A 26,611-nucleotide genomic window follows, 5' to 3' on the forward strand; every position below is an offset into this window, starting at 1 on the left:
CTCCTCCTGTAAGTCTGCCTGGATCCAGACCCTGCGCTGCCTATGAGACTGCTTATATCTGCACTGCCTGACAACGAGACTGCTTATATCTGCACTGCCTATGAGACTGCTTATATCTGCACTGCCTGACTACGCGTCTGCCCATCTCCTCCTGTAAGTCTGCCTGGATCCAGACCCTGCACTGCCTATGAGACTGCTTATATCTGCACTGCCTGACAACGAGACTGCTTATATCTGCACTGCCTGACGAGACTGCTTATATCTGCATGCTATATTGCTCTGAACTTTGTGTGGCCTGTATCTGTCAAGTGACTTTTGAATACTGTCTGCCAGTAAAGACCATCTGTTCCTTTATTCTGCCTTTGTTGGACTCTGTTCACACTACTGCAGGTAGCTGCATTCAAGGTAACCAGTGCAGACACCGGGGTCCTGTTTCTGAGAGTCAGCAGTCAGCAATATTGGACTAATTCCCAGTCCTCTATCAGCTGACACAGAGGATCCACATCCTCTGGTCGTAACAATCTCCTCTCCCTGTGATCCTGTCTGCCGCTGGGGAGAGAGACCGGCTGTCATCTCTCCCTGTAAGGTAAGTGTCAAGGACAATTTATGTTGACCGTGACGCTGTTGCGTGCAGACTGGTTGCCGGGGGCAACGTGTAGTTTTCTGTTTGCATGTACACTTTCCTTTATTTGGTGCATTCCCCGTTTTGGTGGTCACGGGGTTAATTTAGGTGTGTCTGCTAGGTGTGGTGGGTGTGACCTCAGGCCTCTTTATATGATGGTGTGTTGGAGCCTGTGGTCAGTCTTATTTAGTTGTCTGCCTGAGTAGGAGCTCTGCTCCCTGGCGGTATGTCTTTGTGTCTGTGTGAGTCACCCTTATTTATTATATTGATTCCTTGCCATGGCTGTGTGTCCCCTCCGGTGTGTCTCTGTTTTCCTCCCCCACCTGGTGTATGTTGTATTGGTGTGGTTGGTGTATGGAGGTTTTCTGGTGGTGTCTGGGCTCCGCAAGGGACGTGCTTTCCCGGAGGGGTTTAAGCGAAGACAAGACTGTGGGTTTCCCAGCCTGGAGCCTCATTCCATCTTGGCTACGGCAGGTAAGTGTGGATTGCATAGTTATGTTGCTGTGTAACTTACCTGCCGTACTGTTTATCCCATGGTCTTGCTTCCTGTCTGCCACTGGGTCTCTGGAGACACCATTTCATCCGTGGTGTAGGATGAATAGGTGGTCTCTGCCCTGTCGTTTGGCCTAGGGCATTACAGGGATAGTAGGGTCCTAGGTTCGTGAGCATGAGCCCCCTTACCATCTGAGGCGGCTCATGCGCTAGGAGTCCAGGGAGAGCTCAGGGTTACTTTAGGTGGTGACCAGCTCCTTGTGCCCTGCTATCTTGCTTTGCAGCCACTTCCATTGCACGGTGGGGGGTTTTCCCCGCTCCCCGCCGTGACAGTAAGCTGCCGATGGGGAGTCAGACCGACTGTCTGGACTCCGGGTAACGCTGGCTGTAGTTGGGGATCTGGGCCGGCTGCCCAGCATCCCTGTAGGGCCGGTGAAGAGACTTCGGTCCCATCTCTACCTGCCGTCGGGAGGTCTTCCCAGAACCAGTCGATGAAGTTCCCTACTTTGGGAGTTGGTAGGAAAGCAGGGGGTATCGCCGCCAAGTCTTTCCAGTTGTAGGGGGGCAGATCTGGCTCTGCTTGTCGGGTAGGTTGGGGATGAACGGAGCTGAGCAGGTGTTGGTAGGTCTGCTCCAGCTCCCACTCCCTTGTTACCAGGTGGGTCATGTCTTTGCTCACCTCCCATCCGCCAGCATAAACATGCATGCCCATCCAGTAGTCGTAGATGTCCCAAAACCTAGACTCCTCCATGCTGCCGAGATCAATGTCCTCCTTCAACGCCTCTCATAGTAACCCAGGTCCATCATAATCCTTCCCTTCAGGTAAGTCGTGCTCGGCCGTCCAGGGGGGATGTTGAATGACATGCCACCTTAGGGCCCGGTAAGCGTCCTCTAGCCAAAGCTCCTTACATACCAGGCTCTGGAGCGCTGTTACCCAGTCATCCAGGGGCTGCTCTCCCAAGAGACCCATCCGCATCGCCACACGCTTCTGTAGCTGCTGATCATAACTGAGGAGACTCTCACCTCGCCGCCACTGGGCATTTTCCAGGACATCATACCAGACTTCCTTTCTGTCTGCATCCCTGTAGTCCGCGGCCGCCTCATCGCCATGGAACACTGTCCGAAGACTAGCTGATTCCATCCTGCTGTATCCAGGGGCGCTGTACGGATACTAGCATTGCCCTCCATATACTCCACGAACTGTGTCTCCGAGCTGCTCCTCCTCGCACTAGGACACCATCCCACTGCTGCCACCACTGTAACGGATCTCCTGGCACCCCGACTGGGTACCTCCGTTGATGGGTGCTCCTAGTGCTTCCCGAGGGCTCCAAGCACTCCGCTCGACACCGTAACCACCACAGGAACAAGGAACAGGATGGCTGTAAAAATGTTATGGAAAGGGCTAGAGGGCTGAAAATGGCCTCAAAATGTGGTTAAGAGCATGGCGAGTGCGCTGAAAACAAATGTGGATAGGGAAATGACTTTAAATAACAAAATACATAAAAATTAAACGAATAATCTTGATCTAGGAGGACGAGGTCCATATGGAGTAGGAGGTTGAGGAGGCGGTGGATGTGGCGGTGTAGGTGGAAGCGGCGGTGGAGGAAGAGGAGGAGGAGGTAGCCTACACTGCTTTTTGGTTTTACATTTATTTATATATTTTTTTAATTAGGGTACACCCCAAAACATTGGGAAATATGACCTGTGATAACGCCCTCCAGCCGTGCTAAACACACGTTCAGACAATACACCGGCTGCAAGGCAGGCCAGCACCTCCAAGGGGTAAAGGGCAAGCTCAGGCCGTGTGCCCAATTTGGAGACCCAGAAGTTTCAGGGGCTGACCCCTGTCAGTCAGTTCATGTAGATGTGTGCACACTTACTGCTCCACCATGTTGCATGTCCTCCAAACAGAGGATCTGCCAGCAACACCACCACCTGGGTCACCAAGCATCTCCACAATGTCCCACGGAAGCGTTCAGCTCTCCATCTCCCAAACGCTGGAGAGGAAGAGGAAGTACCCCCCTACCCACCCGCCATCCCTGGCCCTGAATGCCAGCATTTCTAAATTACTGGCCTTTGAAATGCTGTCATTCCGTCTGGTGGAGACGGAGAGTTTTAACGGCCTTATGGCGGTGGCTGTCCCACAGTACGTCGTGCCCAGCCGCCACTACTTTTCTAGGAGAGCCATCCCTTCCCTGCACAACCAAGTGGGGGACAAAATCAGGTGTGCACTGCGCAACGCCATCTGTGGCAAGGTGCACCTGACTACGGATACGTGGACCGCACGGTCAGGGCCGCTATATCTCCATAACAGCACACTGGGTAAATGCAGTGGCGGCTGGGCCTGAGGCGGATAGCAGTTTGGCGCATGTCCTTCCACCACCGAGGATTGCATGGCGCTTCAGTTTGCCTCCTGTTGCTTCCTCCTCCTACTCCGCTTCCTCATCCTCTACCGGCTCCTCATCCGGTCAGCGTAACCCCTTCACCACCAACTTCAGCACAGCCAGGGGGAAACGACAGCAGGCAGTTTTATAACGTATCTGTTTGGGGGACAGGCCCCACACCGCGCAGGAGCTGTGGACGGGCCTTGAACAACAGACCGACGAGTGGTTGGTGCCAGTCAGCCTCAAGCCCGGCCTGGTGGTGTGCGATAATGGGCGAAATCTCGTAGCAGCTCTGGGACTAGCCGGTTTGACGCACATCCCTTGCCTGGCGCATGCGCTGAATTTGGTGGTGCAGAAATTCCTTAAAAATTACCCTGATATGTCAGAGCTGCTACATAAAGTGCGGGCCGTCTGTGCGCGCTTCCGGCGTTCTCACCCTGCCGCTGCTCGCCTGTCTGCGCTACAGCGTAACTTCGGCCTTCCCGCTCACCTCCTCATATGCGACGTACCCACCAGGTGGAACTCCACCTTGCACATGCTGGACAGACTGTGCGAGCAGCAGCAGGCCATAGTGGAGTTTCAGCTGCAGCACGCACGGGTCAGTCGCTCTGCGGATCAGACACACTTCACCACCAATGACTGGGCCTCCATGCGAGACCTGTGTTTCTTGTTGCGTTGTTTCGAGTACTCCACCAACATGGCCAGTGCCGATAACGCCGTTCTCAGCGTTACTATCCCACTTCTATGCCTCCTTGAAAAAACGCTGCAGGCGATGATGGAAGAGGATGTGGTACAGGAGGAGGAGGAAGAGGGATCATTTCATAGGGTTTCCGGCCAGTCATTCCCAAGTGGCTCCGAGGGTGGGTTCCTGCACCCACAAACCCAAGGTACACAATTGTCCAGCCAGGGCACAGTTCTGGAGGATGAGGAGGATGAAGAGGAGGAGATGGAGGAGGAGGAACCGTGTTCACAGCAGGGTGGCACCCAGACCAGCTCATGGCCATCACTGGTGCGTGGCTGGGGGATACAGAGGACACAGACGATACACCTCCCACAGAGGACAGCTTGTCGTTGCCTCTGGGCAGCCTGGCACACATGAGCGATTACATGCTGCAGTGTCTCCACAACGACCGCCGAGGTGCCCACATTCTAACTTGTGCTGATTCCTGGGTGGCCGCGCTGCTGGATCCCCGTTACACGGACAACGTACCGTCCTTTATTCCCTCACTGGAGCGTGATCGTAAGATGGGCGAGTACAAGCGCCCGCTGGTAGACGCGCTGCTGGTGGCATTCATTGTCCCCATTGACTTCAATGGGGTTTGGGTTCGGGGTCAAGTTCGGGTCCCGAACTCGAACTTTTTTGTGAAGTTCGGCCGAACCCGAACATCCAGGTGTCCGCTCAACTCTATTTGTCACTAAACATTTTGGAAGGAAAGGCGAGTTCTCTCAGGGGTATCTGTGCCCCCCGCCGCACCGAGCACCCGCTCTGGCCGGGCAGGAAAGCATGTCCATGGAAAACTCGCCCAGTTGGGGCCACACATGAAGTTTGCATGCCCAGAAGTCCAGGAGATCTTGGATCATGGGTTACAGGGTGCAGTCCAAGTATGTCACCGCCTGCTGGTTCAGGTTCTGCTGGATGTCCTGCTGCTGGAGCTGGGTGGTTTCTTCAGAGGGCGGCTGAAGAAAGCTGCTCATTATAGACGGAAGTTGATGCATATGATGCTGGTGATGCTTCTATCCCCCCCATCATCCCCACACACAACAGCCCCCCCCAGTAAGACCTTAATGAGGACCGCCTGGTAATATGGAGGCTGTACTATAGTGTGAAGGCTGAAATCTGTAGGCTGTAATATAATGTGGAGGCTGTAATATCATGTGGAGACTGTAATATGGAGGCTGTAATATAATATGGAGGCTATAATGTAATGTGAAGGCTATAATATAATGTGGAGGCTGTAATATAATGTGAAGGCTGTAATATAATATGGAGGCTGTAATATCATGTGGAGAATGGTAATATGGAGGCTGTAATTTAATGTGGAGGCTGTGATATAATGTGAAGCCTGGTAATATGGAGGCTGTAATGTAATGTGGAGCCTAGTAATATGGAGGCTGTAATATAATGTGGAAGCTGTAATATAATATGGAGGCTGTAATTTAATGTGGAGGCTGTAATATAATTTGGAGCCTGGTAGTATGAAGGCTGTAATAAAATGTGGAGCCTGGTAATATGGAGGCTGTAACATAATGTGGAAGCTGTAATATAATATGGAGGCTGTAATATAATGTGGAGGCTATAAAATAATATGAAGGCTATAATGTAATGTGGAGGCTGTAATATAATATGGAGGCTATAATGTAATGTGGAAGCTGTAATATAATGTGGAGCCTGGTAATATGGAGGCTGTAATATAATGTGGAAGCTGTAATATAATATGGAGGCTATAATGTTAAGTGGAGGCTGTAATATAATATGGAGGCTATAATGTAATGTGGAGGCTGTAATATAATATGGAGGCTATAATGTAATGTGGAGGCTTTAATATAATATGGAGGCTGTAATGTGGAGGCTGTAATATAATGTGGAGCCTGGTAATATGGAGGCTGTAATATAATGTGGAAGCTGTAATATAATATGGAGGCTATAATGTAAAGTGGAGGCTGTAATATAATATGGAGGCTGTAATATAATGTGGAGGCTATAAAATAATATGAAGGCTATAATGTAATGTGGAGGCTGGTAATATGGACGCTGTAATATTATGTGGAGGCTGTAATATAGTATGAAGTCTGTAATATCATTTGGAGGCTATAATGTAATGTGGAGGCTGTAAATAAGGAGGCTGTAATATAATGTTGAGGTTAATAATATAATATAGAGGCGTTAATATAATGCAGAGGATATAATGTAATTTACAGGCTGGTAATATGGAGGTTGTCAATTAATTTGGAGGCTGTGATGTAATGTGGAGGCTGAAAATATGGAGGCTGTAACATAATGTTTAAGCTGTGATGTAGAAGCCGGTAATACAGAGGCTGTAATATAATGTGGAGGCCAGTAATGTAATATAATATGGAGACTGTAATGTAGAGGCCGGTAATATGGAAGCTGTAATATAATGTGTAGGCCAGTAATGAAATATAGAGGCTGTAATGTAATGTGGAAGCTGGTAGTATGGAGGCTGTAATGTAATGTAGAGGCTAGTTATATGGAGGCTGTGATGTAATCTGGAGGCTGAATATATGGAGGCTGTAACTTAATGTTTAGGCTGTGATGTAATGTAGAGGACGGTAATATGGAGTCTGCAATATAATGTGGAGGCTGTAATATAATTTGGAGTCTGTAATGTAATGCAGAGGCTGGTAATATTAAGGCTGTGATGTAATGTGAAGGCCGGAAGTATGGAGGCTGTGATGTAATGTTTAGGCCGTGATGTAATGTAGAGGCCGGTAATATGGAGTCTGTAATATAATTTGGAGGCCGGTAATTTAACATGGAGACTGTAATGTAGAGGCCGTTAATACGGAGGCTGTAATATAACATGGAGGCTGGTAATATTTAGGCTGTAAAATAATGTGGAGGCTATAATCTAATGTAGAGGCTGTAATATGTTGTTGAGGTTGATAATATAAGATGGAAGCTAGTAATATGGAGGCTGTAATATAATTTGAGGGCTGTAATGTAATGCAGAGGCTGGTAATATGAAGGCTGTAATATAATGTAGAGGCTGTGATGTAATGTGGAGGCAGTATTGTAATGTTTAGGATGAGATGTAATGTAGAGGACGGTAATATGGAGTCTGTTTTATAATGTGGAGGCTGGTAATGTAAAACGGAGACTGTAATGTAGAGGAATGTAATACGGAGGCTGGTAATGTAACATGGAGGCTGTAATGTAATGTGGAGGCTGATAAATTTTAGGCTGTAATATAATGTGGAGGCTATAATGTAATGTAGAGGCTGTAATATTTTGCTGAGGTTGATAATATAATATGGAGGCTGTGATGTAATGTGGAGGCCATTAATATGGAGGCTGTAATATAATGTAGATGCTGTAAATATGGAGACTGTAATATAATGTTGAGGATGATAATATAGAGGCTGTGATGTAATGTGGAGACTATAATGTAATGTGGAGGCTTTAAATATGGAGGCTGTAATATAATGTTGAGGTTGATAATATAATATGGAGGCTGTACTATATTGTGAAAGCTGTAATATAATATGGAGGCTGTAATATCATGTGGAGGCTGTAATGTAATGTGGAGGCTGTGATATTATGTGGAGCCTGGTAATGTAATGTGGAGGCTGTAATGTAGAGGCTGGTAGTATGGAGGCTGTAATGTAATGTAGAGGCTGGTAATATGGAGGCTATAATATAATGTGGAGGAAGATAATGTAATATGGAGGCTGTAATAGAAACATAGATGTAATATGGAGGCTGTAATATAAGGTGGAGGCTATAATGTAATGCAGAGGCTGTAATAGAATGTGGAGGCTGGTAGTATGGAGGCTGTAATGTAATGTAGAGGCTGGTAATATGGAGTCTGTAATATAATGTGGAGGCCGGTAATTTAACATGGAGACTGTAATGTAGAGGCTGTTAATACGGAGGCTGTAATAAAACATGTAGGCTGGTAATATTTAGGCTGTAAAATAATGTGGAGGCTATAATCTAATGTAGAGGCTGTAATATGTTGTTGAGGTTGATAATATAATATGGAGGCTGGTAATATGGAGACTGTAATATAATTTGAGGGCTGTAATGTAATGCAGAGGCTGGTAATATGAAGGCTGTAATATAATGTAGAGGCTGTGATGTAATGTGGAGGCTGTTAGTATGGAGGCTGTAATATAATGTGGACGCTGGTAATGTCACATGGAGACTGTAATGTAGAGGATGGTAATACGGAGGCTGTAATATAATGTGGAGGCCGGTAATGTAACATGGAGGCTGTAATGTAATGTGGAGGCTGGTAATTTTTAGGCTGTAATATAATGTGGAGGCTATAATATGTTGTTGAGGTTGATAATATAATATGGAGGCTGTGATGTAATGTGGAGGCCATTAATATGGAGGCTGTAATATAATGTAGATGCTGTAATTATGGAGGCTGTAATATAATGTTGAGGATGATAATATAGAGGCTGTGATGTAATGTGGAGACTATAATGTAATGTGGAGGCTTTAAATATGGAGGCTGTAATATAATGTTGAGGTTGATAATATAATATGGAGGCTGTAATATAATGTGGAAGCTGTAATATTATATGTAGGCTGTAATGTAATGTGGAGGCTGTGATATTATGTGGAGCCTGGTAATGTAATGTGGAGGCTGTAATGTAATGTAGAGGCTGGTAATATGGAGGCTGTAATATAATGTGGAGGAAGATAATGTAATATGGAGGCTGTAATTGAAACATAGATGTAATATGGAGGCTGTAATATAAGGTGGAGGCTATAATGTAATGCAGAGGCTGTAATAGAATGTGGAGGCTGGTAGTATGGAGGCTGTAATATAATGTGGAGGTTGATAATATAATATAGAGACGTTATTTTAATGCGAAGGATATGATGTAATTTACAGGCTGGTAACATGGAGGCTGGAAAATGAAAACCACCAGCACTTCTGAGCTCAGCCAATCAGAGCTGGAGGGCGGGGCCTGGAGTTCGGAACAGCCCCGCCCCCAGAAAGCCTCTCCGTGCAGTTCTCTTTCAGGTCCGCCCATGCTCCATATAAAGGAGGGCTCTGGGCTGAGCAGTCACTGCTCTCTGCTCCTCACACCTAGAAGATGTCTGGTCGCGGTAAAGGAGGGAAAGGGCTCGGGAAAGGCGGCGCCAAGCGGCACAGGAAGGTGCTCCGTGATAACATCCAGGGCATCACCAAGCCTGCCATCCGCCGCCTAGCTCGCAGGGGAGGCGTCAAGCGCATCTCCGGCCTCATCTATGAGGAGACTCGCGGGGTGCTGAAGGTCTTCCTGGAGAACGTCATCCGGGACGCCGTCACCTACACCGAGCACGCCAAGAGGAAGACCGTCACCGCCATGGACGTGGTCTACGCGCTCAAGCGCCAGGGCCGCACTCTCTACGGCTTCGGGGGTTAATGCTGCCGCCTCCTCCTCCGTCCTCACAGCACAAAGGCTCTTCTCAGAGCCGCCCACATCTTCCAGGGGAGGAGGAGCTACCATTCCACTGAGGGGTTAACACCGCCCGCCCATCAGGAGATCAGCGGCGCCCTGTGCTCAGTACAGCCGGAGGTCTACATTACAGAAACCCCCCAATAATCTGTAAATCCCGAGCCCCGGGTGTTCTCCACCGCAGCTACGAGACGAGCTGTGCTCGGAGACTGAGGGGTTAATCCGTCCCGCCAATGAGCGGCGCTGGTACAGGTCACATGACCGGCTCCACCTGTAAATCAGCAGCTCAACTATAGGCGGGAAATTCAAACGAGGGACGAGATGCTGAGCTCTCCCAGCCAATAGCAGAGCTCTGGACCCCGCAGCCGTTATGTGCCCGTAGGAGCCTCGTCCTCCTGTCCTGCACTGAGCGGCCGCACAGCCTCTCCCCAGGGAGCGCCACACTGAGGAGGATGATGGGAGTAGTGATCGGGCATGGAGGAGGAGGATGAGGGGAGATTGTACTGTAACTTCCGATAGCGTTACCGCATCTCATCTAGCTGACAGGGAGGAAAACCGCAGCCACCGTGAGAACAACGGGGAGACCCGGGAGCAGCTCCGCTGGAGACAGGGTGGGGGCTCTGAGAAGAGCCGTTGGGTCCGGAGAGCGGGGGGCGGCGCTCACTTGGCGCTGGTGTACTTGGTGACGGCCTTGGTGCCCTCGGAGACGGCGTGCTTGGCCAGCTCTCCGGGCAGCAGCAGGCGCACGGCGGTCTGGATCTCCCGGGAGGTGATGGTGGAGCGCTTGTTGTAGTGAGCCAGGCGGGAGGCTTCCCCTGCGATGCGCTCGAAGATGTCGTTGACGAAGGAGTTCATGATGCCCATGGCCTTGGAGGAGATGCCGGTGTCGGGGTGGACCTGCTTCAGCACCTTGTAGACGTAGATGGCATAGCTCTCCTTCCTGCTCTTCCTCCGCTTCTTGCCGTCCTTCTTCTGGACCTTGGTGACGGCTTTCTTGGAGCCCTTCTTGGGCGCTGGGGCGGACTTGGCTGGCTCGGGCATTCTGACTGAGGACAAAATCTCGTCTGTTCTCCTCCTGCCACCGCGGCGGTATTTATACACGGGCCATGCAAATGAGCTGCTGCTGACTGCGCGCCGATCTAATGGAGGAGAGGGTCACGTGGTGTCTCCGCTTCTCCCAATTGGCAGCCTCACATCCATCCAGCTGAGCCGGGGGCGGAGCAAATAGAGAGGCGGGGCTCACATACATCCATTCAGCAGAGCCGGGGCGGAGCAAATAGAGAGGCGGGGCTCACATACATCCATTCAGCAGAGCCAGGGCGGAGCAAATAGAGGGGCGGGGCTCACATCCATCCATTCAGATGAGCTGGGGGCGGAGCAACAGGAGAGGCGTGGTTCACATACATTCTTTCAGCAGAGCCGGGGAACGGAGCAGCAAGAAGGGAGGGGCTCACATCCATTCATAGAGCTGAGTCGGAGGGCGGAGCAGCAGGAGGGGCTGGGCTCATAGCCATCCATTCTGCTAAACCGGGGGGCGGAGCAGAACTCGCATCCGTCTATTCAGATGAGCCGGGGGCGGGGCTAACATCTCTCTTCAGTCTATCAGGGCCTCGCTGCTCTGCTGATAACCGCCCCTCACTGCGCCCCGCCCCCTGCTGGTAGTGATGCCGCCGCTGAGTGTACTGTGCCTGCAGGGGGGTCGTGCGCTCTATCCCTGGACACCAGCGCAGCGATGGAGCCGCTCTTCTCCGCACAGTGAATACGGGACTGTTCTCCCCTTCTCCGGTGGGGAGCGGGAGAAGGCGGCCACTGACGGGTTAATACTGAGCAGGCTATGGGGGCGGAGCTATAGAACTAGTACCATGGCTTTTGAAATTCCCGGTCAATTACCGTCTGGTAAGAATTCAGCGGCCGTGGACAAGCTCCGCCCTCGGCTCATCTGAATGGATGGATGTGAGCCCCGCCCCTCCTGCTGCTCCGCCCCCCGCTCCTGCTCTCTCCTCCCCCCGCTCTTCTCAGAGCCCCCACCTTCTCTAGGACGGAGCTGCCGCATTGTGTGAATACATGGAAGCCTCATGTCCGAGGCGGATTATTCCCTCATTATAGACCAGATCGGGAGGATGAGGGGAGTAGTGATCGTATACTCGGGAGGATGGGGGGAGTAGTGATCGGCCAAAGAGAAGGATGGGGGAGTAATGATCGGCCAGAGAGCAGTTGGGCAATGAGGAGAATGAGTGAAGTAGTTATATGGTACTGAGGATGATGAGGGGAGTAGTGGTCAGCCAGTGAGGAGGATGAGGGCAGTAGTGATCTGCTAATGGATGATGTGAGCCCCGCCGTGCGCTCTATCCCCGGACACCAGCGCAGAGAAGGGGGCGGAGCTATACGACAAGTGCTTTACAGTGATTGGCTGATCTCTGGCTTTTGAAATTCCCGCTCAATTACAGTCCGGTTAGAATTCAGCGGCCAAACCCTCTACAGCAGCAATGTCTGCCCGGACTCGCAGCAGGTCAGGAGCGGTGATGTCCGATTCATGTCGGAGGAGGAGGGGAGGCCAGCAGCCAATCAGAGCGGAGGCGCACACGGTCCAGGGAGTCGTGCACTGAGTCTAAGAATCCAATGATCCGACTTCTAGAACAATACACGGAGTCTCTGACCGGGCTGCAGCAGTATAAAGCCCTCGCAGTGCTGTCCATAGAATAGAGCGCCCCCCACTCAGTATAATGCCCAGATCAGTGCCCCCAGCCCCCCACTCAGTATAATGCCCAGATCAGTGCCCCCCAGCCCCCCCTTCCTAGTCCTCAGTCCGGTCACCACTGATCGGACACTTATTACCTATCCGGCTCCGGGTCACTTGTCACCAACTGAAGCCAAAGATCCAAACTTCCCATCTCTAGTCAGGAGCGGTAAGTGCCCCTGTGTGACGCCTCCTGCACAGCGGAGATCAGCGGCATCGCCAGCTCAGTCGTACGGACCATGTGGGGGGCTCTTAGAAGAGCCTTTGGTTCCGGGGGGCACAGCAGCAGCAGCAGAGCCGGGCTCACTTGCTCTTGGCCGACTTGGTGCTCTCGGTCTTCTTGGGCAGCAGCACGGCCTGGATGTTGGGCAGGACGCCTCCCTGGGCGATGGTGACGCCGCCCAGCAGCTTGTTGAGCTCCTCGTCGTTGCGCACGGCCAGCTGCAGGTGGCGGGGGATGATGCGGGTCTTCTTGTTGTCGCGGGCGGCATTGCCGGCCAGCTCCAGGATCTCGGCGGTGAGATACTCGAGCACAGCGGCCAAGTAGACGGGAGCGCCGGCGCCCACCCTCTGGGCGTAGTTGCCCTTGCGGAGGAGCCTGTGCACTCGGCCGACCGGGAACTGGAGCCCTGCCCGGGAGGAGCGGGTCTTGGCCTTAGCCCGGACTTTGCCTCCTTGTTTGCCGCGTCCAGACATCGTTCTCTACAGCAGAGCACAAAACAGCAACGAAGACTCTGATGTGTGTGATCCGGAGGAGCCGCCTCCTGCCGCCTTTATAGGCTGCTGCTCCGCCCCCAGCGCCGCTCATTGGGTGGATTAGAAGCCTCCAACGGAGACAAGACTCGTGGAGAAGCCAATGAGAGGCGCGGGGCGTGGCTTATGACGCGGGTACAGCTCACATGACCGGCTCCTCCTGTAGATCAGCAGCTCATTTGCAGTTGGGGACTATAGGCGGGAAATTCAAATGAGCGACGAGATCCTGAGCTCTCCCAGCCAATAGGAGCAGAGCTCTGGACCCCGCAGCCGTTATGTGCCCGTAGGAGCGGAGCCTCGTCCTCCCGCCTGCACTGAGCAGCCGCACAGCTCGCTGATCCGCAGCCATTCATAGCGGGAGCAGAGCTCAGCTGAAGTGTATAAGGGGAGCAGTGATCTGCCAGAGAGGAGGATGAGGGGAGTAGTGATCGGGCACTAAGTATGAGGGGAGTAGTTATATGCTATTGAGGAGGATGAGGGGAGTAGTGATCGGGCACTAAGGAGAATGAGGGGAGTAGTTATATGCTATTGAGGATGATGAGGGGAGTAGTGATCTGCCAGAGAGGAGGATGAGGGGAGTAGTGATCTGCCAGAGAGGAGGATGAGGGGAGTAGTGATCGGGCACTAAGGATGAGGGAAGTAGTTATATGGTATTGAGGATGATGAGGGGAGTAGTGATTGGGCAATAAGGAGAATGAGGGAAGTAGTTATATGGTATTGAGGAGGATGAGGGGAGTAGTGATCTGCCAGAGAGGAGGATGAGGGGAGTAGTGATCGGGCACTAAGTATGAGGGAAGTAGTTATATGCTATTGAGGATGATTAGGGGAGTAGTGGTCAGCCAGTGAGGAGAATGAGTGAAGTAGTGATCTGCTATTGAGGATGATGAGGGGAGTAGTGGTCAGCCAGTGAGGAGAATGAGGGCAGTAGTGATCTGCTATTAATGAGGGGAGTGGTGATTGGGCACTGGGGAGGATAAGGGGAGTAGTGGTAATATAATGTGTAGGCTGTAATATAATATGGAGGCTGCAATGTAATGTGGAGGCTGTAATAGAATGTGGAGGCTGTAATGTAATGTGGAGGCTGCAATATAATGTGGAGGCTGTTATATAATGTTGAGGCTGCAATATAATGTGGAGGCTGTTATATAATGTTGAGGTTGATAATATAATATAGAGGCTTTAATATAATGCGGAGGATATAATGTAATTTACAGGCTGGTAATATGGAGGCTGTCAATGTTGAGGCTGTGATGTAATGTGGAGGCTGAAAATATGGAGGCTGTAACAACGTTTAAGCTGTGATGTAATGTAGAGGCCGGTAATACGGAGGCTGTAATATAATGTGCAGGCCGGTAATGTAATATAGAGGCTGTAATGTAATGCGGAGGCTGTAATATAATTTGGAGGCTGTAATGCAGAGGCTGGTAATATGAAGGCTGTAATATAATGTGGAGGCTGTAATGTAATGTAGAGGCTGAAATTATGGAGGTTGTTACATAATGTTTATGCTGTGATGTAATGTAGATGACGGTAATATGGAGTCTGTAATATAATGTGGAGGCTGGTAATATAAAGGCTGCAATATAATATGGAGGCTATAATGTAATGTAGAGGCTTAAAATATGAAGGCTGTAATATAATGTTGAGATTGATAATACAAAATGGAGGCTGGTAGTAGGGAGGCTGTAATGTAGAGGCTGGTAATATGGAGGCTGTAACAATGTTTAAGCTGTGATGTAATGTAGAGGCCGCTAATGTGGAGGCTGTAATATAATGTGGAGGCTGGTAATTTTTAGGCTGTAATATAATGTGGAGGCTGGTAATATGTTGTTGAGGTTGATTATATTACCAGCCTCCATATTATATTATTTGGAGGCTGTTAGTATGGAGGCTGTAATGTTTAGGATGTGATGTAATGTAGAGGACGGTAATATGGAGTCTGTAATGTAACATGGAGACTAATGTGGAGGCTGTAATATAATGTGGAGGCTATAATGTGATGTAGAGGCTGTAATATGTTGAGGTTGATAATATAATATGCAGGCTGTGATGTAATGTGGAGGCCGTTAATATGGAGGCTGTCATATAATGTAGATGCTTTAATATATTATGGAAGCTGTAATGTGTAGGCTGTGATATTATGTGGAGCCTGGTAATGTAATGTGGAGGCTGTAATGTAATGTAGAGGCTGGTAATATGGAGGCTGTAATATAATGTGGAGGAAGATAATGTAATATGGAGGCTGTAATAGAAACATAGATGTAATGTGGAGGCTGTAATATAAGGTGGAGGTTAGGGTTATGATCGCCCAGAGAGAAGAAGGATGGGGGGGGAGTAATGATCGCCCAGAGAGAAGAAGGATGGGGGGAGTAATGATCGCCCAGAGAGAAGTTGGGCGATGAGGAGAATGAGTGAAGTAATTATATGGTACTGAGGATGATGAGGGGAGTAGTGGTCAGCCAGTGAGGAGGATGAGGGCAGTAGTGATCTGCTAATGGATGGATGTGAGCCCCGCCGTGCGCTCTATCCCCGGACACCAGCGCAGAGAAGGGGGCGGAGCTATAGAACAAGTGCTTTACAGTGATTGGCTGATCTCTGGCTTTTGAAATTCCCGCTCAATTACAGTCCGGTCAGAATTCAGCGGCCGTGGAGGAGCAGTCCATTACACACAGGGGTGCTGATGGCCCGGGCGTCACACAGGGGCACTTACCGCTCCTGACATGCTGCGAGTACGGGCAGACATTGCTGCTGTAGAGGGTTCGTCCCCTGTGTGTAATGGACTGCTCCTCCACGGCCGCTGAACTGCAATTTCAAAAGCCAGAGATCAGCCAATCACTGTAACATACTTATTCTGTAGCTCCACCTCTTCTTCCGCTTGGGCTCCGCCTCTTGTGAACGATGATTGGTAACGGAAGTTTTGGCGGGCACATCATTGTACGAATAAACCAATAGTGATGTAGGGGTGTGGTTTACATGAGCCAATGAGGACGAGGCCGGGAGTATAAATGATCTGCACGGTCCGCTCCTCGCCTCATTCTCTTGCTGTGTACAGATCTCTGCAGAGCCATGGCCAGAACCAAGCAGACAGCCCGTAAGTCCACCGGCGGGAAAGCTCCCCGCAAGCAGCTGGCCACTAAGGCCGCCAGGAAGAGCGCCCCCGCCACTGGCGGAGTCAAGAAGCCTCACCGCTACCGGCCCGGGACCGTCGCTCTCCGGGAGATCCGGCGCTACCAGAAGTCCACCGAGCTGCTCATCCGGAAGCTGCCCTTCCAGCGCCTGGTGAGAGAGATCGCCCAGGACTTCAAGACCGACCTTCGCTTCCAGAGCTCGGCCGTCATGGCCCTGCAGGAGGCCAGCGAGGCTTACCTGGTCGGGCTCTTCGAGGACACCAACCTCTGCGCCATCCACGCCAAGCGGGTCACCATCATGCCCAAGGATATCCAGCTGGCCCGCAGGATCCGAGGGGAGAGGGCTTAGATCTGCGCCCCGCACCCAACAAAGGCTCTTCTCAGAGCCACCACCTCCTCCAGAGACGAGCTCCACTGCGCCCTTCATCCTCCACCTCTGCTCACAGGAGGCGGGTTAACCCTTTCAGCGCTCTAATTAGTAAGAGCAGTTCCTTTATTCTAAAAGCGCTCTCTGTATCTCCCCCCGTCTATCAGGGACTCGCTGAATGTGACCGATAACCGCCTCCATCCTCCCTGCCCCCCGCCATCTCCACTCAGCGCTGCTGGGGGCGGAGCTATAGGACAAGTGCTTTACAGTGATTGGCTGATCTCCTGGCTTTTGAAATTCCCGCTCAATTACAGTGCGGTTAGAATTCAGCGACCAAACCCTCTACAGCAGCAATGTCTGCCCGGACTCCCTGCTCTTCCCTTCCGTCTCTTTGTCACAGACGTCCCCGCATTCTCCGCCATGTCCTGAGCTCCAATCCTATCCCCGCCCCCATAGCACCGGTGTATCCCCGAGTGCCCGGCTCTGTGGACCCATCCAGCCGCTCGTCCTTCACCACCTCCTCCTCCTCAAGTGTCCAATCACTACTCCCCCCTTCCTTCTCTCTGGCCGATCACTACTCCCCTCATCCTCCCGAGTATACGATCACTACTCCCCTCATTCTCCCGATCAGTGGTCTATAATGAGGGAATAATCCGCCTCGGACATGAGGCTTCCATGTATTCACACAATGCGGCAGCTCCGTCCTAGAGGAGGTGGGGGCTTTGAGAAGAGCGGGGGGCGGAGACAGCAGGAGGGGCGGGGTTCACAACCATCTATTCAGCTAAGCCGGTGGGCGGAGCAGCAGGAGCTTCATCCATTCAGATGAGCTGGGGGCGGAGCTTCTCCACGGCTGCTGAATTCTAACCGGACGGTAATTGTGCGGGAATTTCTAAAGCCATGGTACTAGTTCTATAGCCCCGCCCCCATAGCCTGCTCAGTATTAACCCGTCAGTGGCCGCCTTCTCCCGCCCCCCACCGGAGAAGGGGAGAACAGTCCCGTATTCACTGTGCGGAGAAGAGCGGCTCCATCGCTGCGCTGGTGTCCAGGGATAGAGCGCACGACCCCCCTGCAGGCACAGTACACTCAGCGGCGGCATCACTACCAGCAGGGGGCGGGGCGCAGTGAGGGGCGGTTATCAGCCGAGCAGCGAGGCCCTGATAGACTGAAGAGAGCGGCGCTGACAGGGTTAACCCGCCCCCTATTCCTGCCCGCAGAGGAGCCGGAGCCCCCGCCCGCAGTGAGCGGAGAACGAGGGCAGAAGGGCGGAGTGGAGCTCGTCTGAGGAGGAGGTGGCGGCTCTGAGAAGAGCCTTTGGGGGAGAAGTGCAGGCAGCGCCGGTTACTTCTTGGCCGCGCTCTTCTTGGCTTTCGCCGCCTTCTTAGCCGGACTCTTGGCAGCCTTGGGTTTCGCCGCCTTCTTAGCCGGACTCTTGGCCAGCTTCTTGGGGGCAGCCTTCGGCTTCTTGGGGCTCTTGGCTGCTTTCTTGGCCGCGGCTGGTTTCTTAGTCTTTTTCGGGCTCTTGGCCGGAGCCTTCTTGGGCTTCTTCGGGGATTTAGCGGGTTTCTTGGCCGCAGTAGCTGCAGGCTTCTTGGCCGCCGGCTGCTTCTTCTTCTTGGCCGCCGCCTTGTCCTTGGTATCCTGCTGCTTCTTGTTGAGCTTGAAGGAGCCGGAGGCGCCGCTGCCCTTCACCTGGGTGAGGGTCCCCTTGGTGACCAGAGCCCTGATGGCCACCTTGATGCGGCTATTGTTCTTCTCTACATCGCATCCTCCGGCAGCCAGAGCCTTCTTCAGGGCGGCCAGAGACACCCCGCTGCGCTCCTTGGAGGCGGACACGGCTGTGACCAGGAGCTCGGACACGCTGGGACCGGACGGCTTCTTGCTTTTCTTGGCGCCCCCTGCTGCCGCGGCGGATTTCCTCGGCTGCTTCTTGGACTTGGCGGCTGCTTCGGCGGGAGGAGGAGCGGCGGCTGCTGGCGCGGTCTCTGCCATCGTGTGAGACGTGGGGAGAGAACACAAAGACTTCTCCTGGAGAAAACACAAAGGGCCAGATTTATCATGACTCTGACAGCTCACTCCAATTTAACATATGGCTAAAGTCAGTTTTAGCCAAGTCAGATTTATGATCGGCCCTTTAAGACTGTAATAAATGTGGTTTGACGGTAGCAGTTTATCCGTCAGTAAGCAGCTTTACAAAAGTCGCACGTTTTTATGAAAAAGTCGCATGTTCTATTAAAAAGTCTCATAAGATAAGCATGGTCCTCACTGGAGTGAAATTGGGACTTTTTTGCGACTTTTTTAAATAGTCCCAATAGTAAATCTGTCTAGAGATACATTTACATAAGAAAACACGCCCACTTTCAGAAAACTGGCGAGCATAGTGCAGAGCAGAAAAAAGTCGCAAATTTGTGCGCAGTTTTAGCGTTTGGGACTTTTTCACTCCATTATTCTGACCTGAGCTAGTGATAAATCTGGCCCAATGACTTCTCCTGGAGAAAACACTGAGGCCGGGACCGCCTCTTATATGTGGAGCGCTGCGCAGTGATTGGCTGCCGAGCTCCGCCCTCCTGCGCGTCTATTGGCTGACACTGGACACAGGCCCCGCCTTCACCCCTCTCAGCCCGGCTGCAGCTCCGCTCTCCCCTTGTGCTTCCCTGCCCGGGAGAAGAGCCCTTTAGCGGCTAGAACCGGACAGGAGAGGCCGCCTTCTCCGCGCCTTCCTCCTCCCGGACATCCCCCCTCACCGTGTGTCGCCGTCTGTGGCGGAGGAGGCCGGAGCAGGCCCCGGGATCTCCGCCACAGTCCTCCCGCTCTGCCTGCCGTTCTGCACATCCGGCTGGATCCGGCCCGATGGCTCCGCTGCGGGGGCTCGTTCCCTCTCTTCCCGGCCCTCGTCCCCATCCCAGGGCTCTTTCCCACAAGGTGGGGCCACAGGAAGCTGCTTGGACGCTGCGGGGAGGAGCTGGAGCCGCGGAGAGCCCGGGAGGGTAACACAGGCGGCGGCCTCCGCTCCCTGCCGGCTCCAGTGCTCCGTGTCCCCGCACATTCCCCGCCGCAGTGATGCCGCCTCATGTGTGTACAGGGCTCTCAGGGGGCAGAGATGCGTCTTGTGGTCAGGGCTCCGCAGATGACAGAGGACTTCTCTCCTGGGCTCCTGGCTGCAGCAGAGGGGGTGCCGGTACAATGGGGCAGAGTATGGCCCCGCCCCCCAGAAGTGTGGACCCCGCTTTACTGACCCCCGGAAACATCTGGGGAGTAAGAAAAGTAGAGAAAACTGCCCCTATAATCCCCCTCATTGCACCTCCGTAATCTCAGTACAATACGGCAAAGTATAGTGTATTATAGTACAGTACAGTTTATTATATTATAGTAAGGTATATTATAGTATAGTACAGTATATTATAGTATATAATAGTACAGTATATAATAGTATAGTGCAGTATATTATAGTATAGTGCAGTATATTATAGGACAGTATAGTACAGTTTATTATAGTATAGTACAGTATAGCACCGTATAGTATAATACATTACAGCACAGTATAGTATATTATAGTATAGTACAGTATATTATAGTATAGTACAGTATATTATAGTATATTATAGTTTAGTGCAGTATATTATAGTACAGTATATTATAGTATATCATAGTATAGTACAGTATATTATAGTACAGTATAGTATATTATAGGACAGTATAGTACAGTATATTATAGGACAGTATAGTATATTATAGTACAGTATAGTATATTATAGTACAGTATATTATATTATAGTTTAGTGCAGTATATTATAGTATATTATAGTACAGTATATTATAGTACAGTATATAATAGTATAGTACAGCACAGTATAGTATATTATAGTATAGTGCAGTATAGTATATTATAGTCCAGTATATTATATTATAGTATAGTGCAGTATAGTATATTATAGTATAGTACAGTATATTATAGTATAGTATATTATAGTACAGTATATTATAGTATAGTACATTATAGTATAGTACAGTATATTATAGTATAGTACAGTATAATATATTATAGTACAGTATATTATAGTATAGTACAGCACAGTATATTATAGTATAGTACAGTATATTATAGTACAGTATAGTATAGTACAGTATAGTATAGTACAGTATATTATAGTATAGTACATTATAGTATAGTACAGTATATTATAGTATAGTACAGTATAATATATTATAGTATAGTACAGCACAGTATAGTACAGTATATTATAGTATAGTACAGTATATTATAGTATAGTACAGTATATTATAGTACAGTATAGTACAGCATAGCACAGTATAGTACAGTATATTATAGTATATTATAGTATAGTACAGTATATTATAGTATAGTACAGCACAGTATAGTACAGTATTATAGTATAGTACAGTATAGTATAGTACAGTTTATTATAGTACAGGATAGTATAGTGCAGTATATTATAGTATAGTACAGTATATTATAGTACAGTATATTATAGTACAGCATATTATAGTATATTATAGTATAGTACAGTATATTATAGTATAGTACAGTATAGTATAGTACAGCACAGTATAGTACAGTATTATAGTATAGTACAGTATAGTACAGCACAGTATAGTATATAATAGTACAGTATATTATAGTACAGGATAGTATATCATAGTACAGTATAGGATAGTATAGTATATTATAGTACAGGATAGTATAGTACATTATAGTACAGCACAGTTTAGTACAGTAAATTATAGTAAAGCACAGTATAGTATATAATAGTACAATATATTATAGTACAGTATAGGATAGTATAGTACAGTATATTATAGTACAGGATAGTATAGTACAGTATATTATAGTACAGCACAGTATAGTATAGTACAGTATATTATAGTATAGTACAGTATACTATAGTAGAGTACAGTATATTATAATTTAGTACAGTATATTATAGTACAGTATAATACAGCACAGTATAGTACAGCACAGTATATTATAGTATAGTACAGCATAATATAGTACAGTATATTATAGTACAGCACAGTATATTATAGTACAGCATAATATAGTATAGCACAGTATAGTATAGTATAGTACAGTATATTATAGTATAGTACAGCACATTATAGTATAGCATAGTATAGTATAGTACAGTATATTATAGTACAGCACATCATAGTATAGTACAGTATATTATAGTACAGCACATCATAGTACAGTATAGTTCAGTATAGTACAGCACAGTATGGTACAGTATAGTACAGCACAGTATAGTATAGTACAGTATATTATAGTACAGTACAGTATATTATAGTACAGCACAGTATAGTACAGTATAGTACAGCACAGTATAGTACAGCATAGTATAGTACAGTATATTATAGTACAGTATAGTACAGCACAGTATATTATAGTACAGTATATTATAGTACAGCACAGTATAGTATAGTGCAGTATAGTACAGCACATTATAGTACAGTATATTACAGCACAGTATAGTATAGTACAGCACAGTATAGTGCAGCACAGCATAGTATAGTACAGTATAGTACAACACAGTATAGTACAGCACGGTATAGTACAGCACAGAATAGTATAGTACAGTATATTATAGTACAGTATAGTACAGCACAGCATAGTACAGTATAGTACAGCACAGTATAGTACAGTATATTATAGCACAGTATAGTACAGCACAGTATAGTACAGTATAGTACAGCACAGTATATTATAGTACAGCACAGTATAGTACAGCACAGTATAGTATAGTACAGTATATTATAGTACAGCACAGTATAGTACAGTATATTATAGTACAGCATAGTATAGTACAGCACAGAATAGTATAGTACAGTATATTATAGTACAGCACAGTATAGTACAGCACAGCATAGTACAGTATATTATAGCACAGTATAGTACAGCACAGTATAGTACAGTATAGTACAGCACAGTATAGTACAGCACAGTATAGTATAGTACAGTATATTATAGTACAGCACAGTATAGTACAGTATATTATAGTACAGCATAGTATAGTACAGCACAGTATAGTATAGTACAGTATAGTATAGCACAGCATAGTACAGCACAGTATAGTATATAATAGTACAGTATATTATAGTACAGGATAGTATATCATAGTACAGTATAGGATAGTATAGTATATTACAGTATATTATAGTACAGGATAGTATAGTACATTATAGTACAGCACAGTTTAGTACAGTAAATTATAGTAAAGCACAGTATAGTATATAATAGTACAATATATTATAGTACAGTATAGGATAGTATAGTACAGTATATTATAGTACAGGATAGTATAGTACAGTATAGTATAGTACAGTATATTATAGTACATTATAGTACAGCACAGTATAGTACAGTACAGTATATTATAGTATAGTACAGCATAATATAGTACAGTATATTATAGTACAGCACAGTATAGTACAGCACAGTATATTATAGTACAGCATAATATAGTATAGCACAGTATAGTATAGTACAGTATATTATAGTATAGTACAGCACATTATAGTATAGCATAGTATAGTACAGTATATTATAGTACAGCACATCATAGTATAGTATAGTACAGTATATTATAGTACAGTATAGTATAGTATAGTACAGCACAGTATAGTACAGCACAGTATAGTACAGCACAGTATATTATAGTACAGTATATTATAGTACAGTACAGTATATTATAGTACAGTATAGTACAGCACAGTATATTATAGTACAGTATATTATAGTACAGTATATTATAGTACAGCACAGTATAGTATAGTGCAGTATAGTACAGCACATTATAGTACAGTATATTACAGCACAGTATAGTATAGTACAGCACAGTATAGTATAGTACAGCACAGTATAGTACAGTATAGTACAACACAGTATAGTACAGCACAGAATAGTATAGTACAGTATATTATAGTACAGCACAGTATAGTACAGCACAGCATAGTACAGTATATTATAGCACAGTATAGTACAGCACAGTATAGTACAGCACAGTATATTATAGTACAGCACAGTATAGTATAGTACAGTATAGTATAGTACAGCATAGTACAGTATAGTACAGTATATTATAGTACAGCACAGTATAGTACAGTATATTATAGTACAGCATAGTATAGTACAGCACGGTATAGTACAGCACAGTATAGTACAGTATAGTACAGCACAGTATAGTATAGCACAGCACAGTATAGTGCAGCATAGTACAGTAAAGCACAGTATAGTATAGTACAGTATAGTACAGCATAGTATAGTACAGCACAGTATAGTACAGCACAGCATAGTATAGTACAGCACAGTATAGTACAGCACAGCATAGAATAGTACAGCACAGTATAGTACAGCATAGTATAGTACAGAATAGTACAGCATAGTATAGTACAGCACAGTACAGTACAGCATAGTACAGTACAGCACAGTATAGTACAGCATAGTATAGTACAGCACAGCATATTATAGTACAGTACAGCATAGTATAGTATTGTAACGGATCTCCTAGCACCCCGACTGGGTACCTCCGTTGATGGATGCTCCTAGTGCTTCCCGAGGGCTCCACATAATAAATGGAATAGGACAGCACCACTTCCTGGAACACATAGTCCGTGGTATGGCGGCGCTGCTCGTGGCGTCAGCTCCCGGCCTCAGGGACCCCTCAAACGTACAAAAAACTTCAGAAAAGTCGCGGCCCTCTTGTTCTTGAATCAAAGCTTAGCGTTTAATCACACTGAAAGGATACAGCAACGTCTGGACACACAGGTCTTTCTCAGCTACATGTGGTTTACAAGTGGAGCTCAATACTTATATAGGTGTAACATTCAATCCGGATTGGTTGAGGGGTTGTCCCCCAGAAAGGTCAAATCCCCCCCTTACATATTCACCCAATCGTGTTCTAAAGTGATAATAACATTCAGTAATAAAACTGCATAACCATCTCAGCTGTGTATATAAAATCGCTAATTTCTAATGATAATTTGTTTTCCCTTAGTCCTAACAGTGGCACAGATGGGGTATTCTGCCCCTGTGGACTGGTTAGGACAGGTGGAAGTTTTAATGAAATAATAAAAAACTGACATATACACGCCCTCCCTGCCCCCAATAAAGAGGGGAGTCACCCTCCGGACATCGTGAAATTACAAGTAGACAAAAATAACCACAATTACTAAAAATGGGGGGGGAATTTGTGTGCCACTGTTAGGACTAAGGGAAAACAAATTATCGTTAGAAATTAACGATTCCCTTACGTCCTAACCAGTGGCACAGATGGGGATTTAGCAAGTAGAAACCCCCATGGGAGGATCATCATGCCTGGCAGAAGATAACACTGTCCGGCCAAATGAGGAATAACTATGTATTCTAGTGTCCACTCTATAGTGTGAGATAAAAGTGGAGTGAGAACTCCAAGAAGCTGACTTACAGATCACGTCCAATGGGATCGAGCTTCTCTCTGCAAAAGAAGTGGCCACTGCTCGAGTAGAGTGGGCCCTTACAAATTCAAGGGGCTCCGAGCCCTGAGACATATAAGACTCCCGAATTGCCTCTTTAATCCAGCGACTGATGGAGGGCTTAGAGGCTTTCCTCCCCTTATGGGTACCGGAAAAAAGGATAAGGAGGTTTTCATCCTTCCTAAATACCTTGGAGCGTTCCAGGTAAATCCTAAGACATCTCGAAATGTCGAGGGTATGGAGCCCTCTTTCCTCAGAGGAGGGGGGTGGAGCCAACGTTGGCAGGGAGATCACCTGGTTAATATTGTCAAAGGAAGGAACCTTTGGGATGAAAGTAGGCAAAAATTTGAGAAGTACGCGATCCTGCAGGAACTTTGTATAAGGCTCAAAGGCAGAAAAAGCCTGGAGTTCCCCAACTCGCTTTGCAGAGGTAACAGCCAACAAGAAGGTGATCTTTCAGGTCAGGAACTTGAATCCCGCTTCCTCTAGGGGCTCAAAGGGGGGAGCTGATAACCCCCTGAGCACGACCGATAAATCCCAAACAGGGATAGGTCTGATTACTGTAGGCTTTAATCTTGAGGCTCCCTTCAGGAATCTCTTGATAAGGGGGTCTTGAGAAATAGCTCTGTTGAGACAAGCAGAGATTGCTGAAATCTGCACTTTAAGGGTAGCTGGTGATAGCCCCCTGTCCAGACCGTCCTGAAGAAATTGGAGAATTATCGGGATGGAAGCTTCAGCGGATGTTTGCTGATGCCTTGTACACCAGGATGAAAAGATCTTCCCGATTCTGGAGTAGGCCTTATTGGTAGCTTCTGATCTGGAGTGCTCTAAGGTTCTCAAGACAGACCCTGATAGCCCTTCTATCCTTGGAAGGGACTGGTCAACCTCCAGGCCGTCAGGTTGAACATTTGAAGATTTGAGGAGATCTGGGTGTCCCCCGACACCAGTACTCTCTCTGGGGGAAGCCTCAGAAATTGACCCCGACTCATCTGTAAGAGTTGGGTAAACCAAGCTCTTTTCGGCCAGTATGGGATAATGGAGATAACTGACGCTTGGTCCTGCCTGATTTTCATCAAGACCCTAGGTATCAAGGAAATTGGAGGGAAGATGTAGGCCAGCCTGAACCTCCATGGGATTGACAGAGCATCTATAGCCACCGGGTTGTCCTCCCTGTAAAGGGAGCAATACCTCTCCACCTTGGTGTTGAACCTCGTTGCCATGAAATCGATCTCTGGCATGCCCCACCTGAGCGTTATCTCCTTGAAGACCTCTGGATGAAGTGACCATTCTCCGGTTGGAAGACCTCGGCTCAGGCGATCCGCAATCACATTGAGAACTCTGCGAATGTGAACGGCTGATAAGTGGGTGAGGTTCAGTTCTGCCCAATCCAATATCACCCCTATCTGTCTCAGGAGACTTTGTGACCTCGTGCCTCCCTGCTTGTTGATATACAGCACAGCGGTCATGCTGTCTGATTGTACCTTCACTGCCTTCCCTCGAATGAAGGGAGCAAAATGAAAAAG

General features: G+C 47.9%; 4 protein-coding genes across 4 annotated transcripts; 1 reads left to right on the forward strand and 3 right to left on the reverse strand.

Moving 5' to 3' along the window:
• Positions 1 to 10,293: 10,293 nt before the first annotated feature.
• On the reverse strand, positions 10,294 to 10,678 carry LOC120982689 (histone H2B 1.1). Its single transcript, XM_040412945.1, has one exon. It carries the CDS (start codon positions 10,675 to 10,677, stop codon positions 10,297 to 10,299), a length of 381 nt encoding a protein of 126 aa, XP_040268879.1. The 5' UTR covers position 10,678; the 3' UTR covers positions 10,294 to 10,296.
• Positions 10,679 to 12,670: 1,992 nt separating this feature from the next.
• Positions 12,671 to 13,160, reverse strand: LOC120982676 (histone H2A type 1-like). The gene has a single exon (XM_040412934.1). It carries the CDS (start codon positions 13,067 to 13,069, stop codon positions 12,677 to 12,679), a length of 393 nt encoding a protein of 130 aa, XP_040268868.1. The 5' UTR covers positions 13,070 to 13,160; the 3' UTR covers positions 12,671 to 12,676.
• A 2,847-nt stretch (positions 13,161 to 16,007) lies between these two features.
• On the forward strand, positions 16,008 to 16,648 carry LOC120982660 (histone H3). The gene has a single exon (XM_040412917.1). It carries the CDS (start codon positions 16,193 to 16,195, stop codon positions 16,601 to 16,603), a length of 411 nt encoding a protein of 136 aa, XP_040268851.1. The 5' UTR covers positions 16,008 to 16,192; the 3' UTR covers positions 16,604 to 16,648.
• A 1,312-nt stretch (positions 16,649 to 17,960) lies between these two features.
• Positions 17,961 to 18,611, reverse strand: LOC120982655 (histone H1B-like). The gene has a single exon (XM_040412913.1). It carries the CDS (start codon positions 18,609 to 18,611, stop codon positions 17,961 to 17,963), a length of 651 nt encoding a protein of 216 aa, XP_040268847.1.
• Positions 18,612 to 26,611: the final 8,000 nt, after the last annotated feature.

Source organism: Bufo bufo (genome assembly GCF_905171765.1).
Source record: "Bufo bufo chromosome 1 unlocalized genomic scaffold, aBufBuf1.1 SUPER_1_unloc_1, whole genome shotgun sequence".
Taxonomy (NCBI): Eukaryota; Metazoa; Chordata; class Amphibia; order Anura; family Bufonidae; genus Bufo; species Bufo bufo.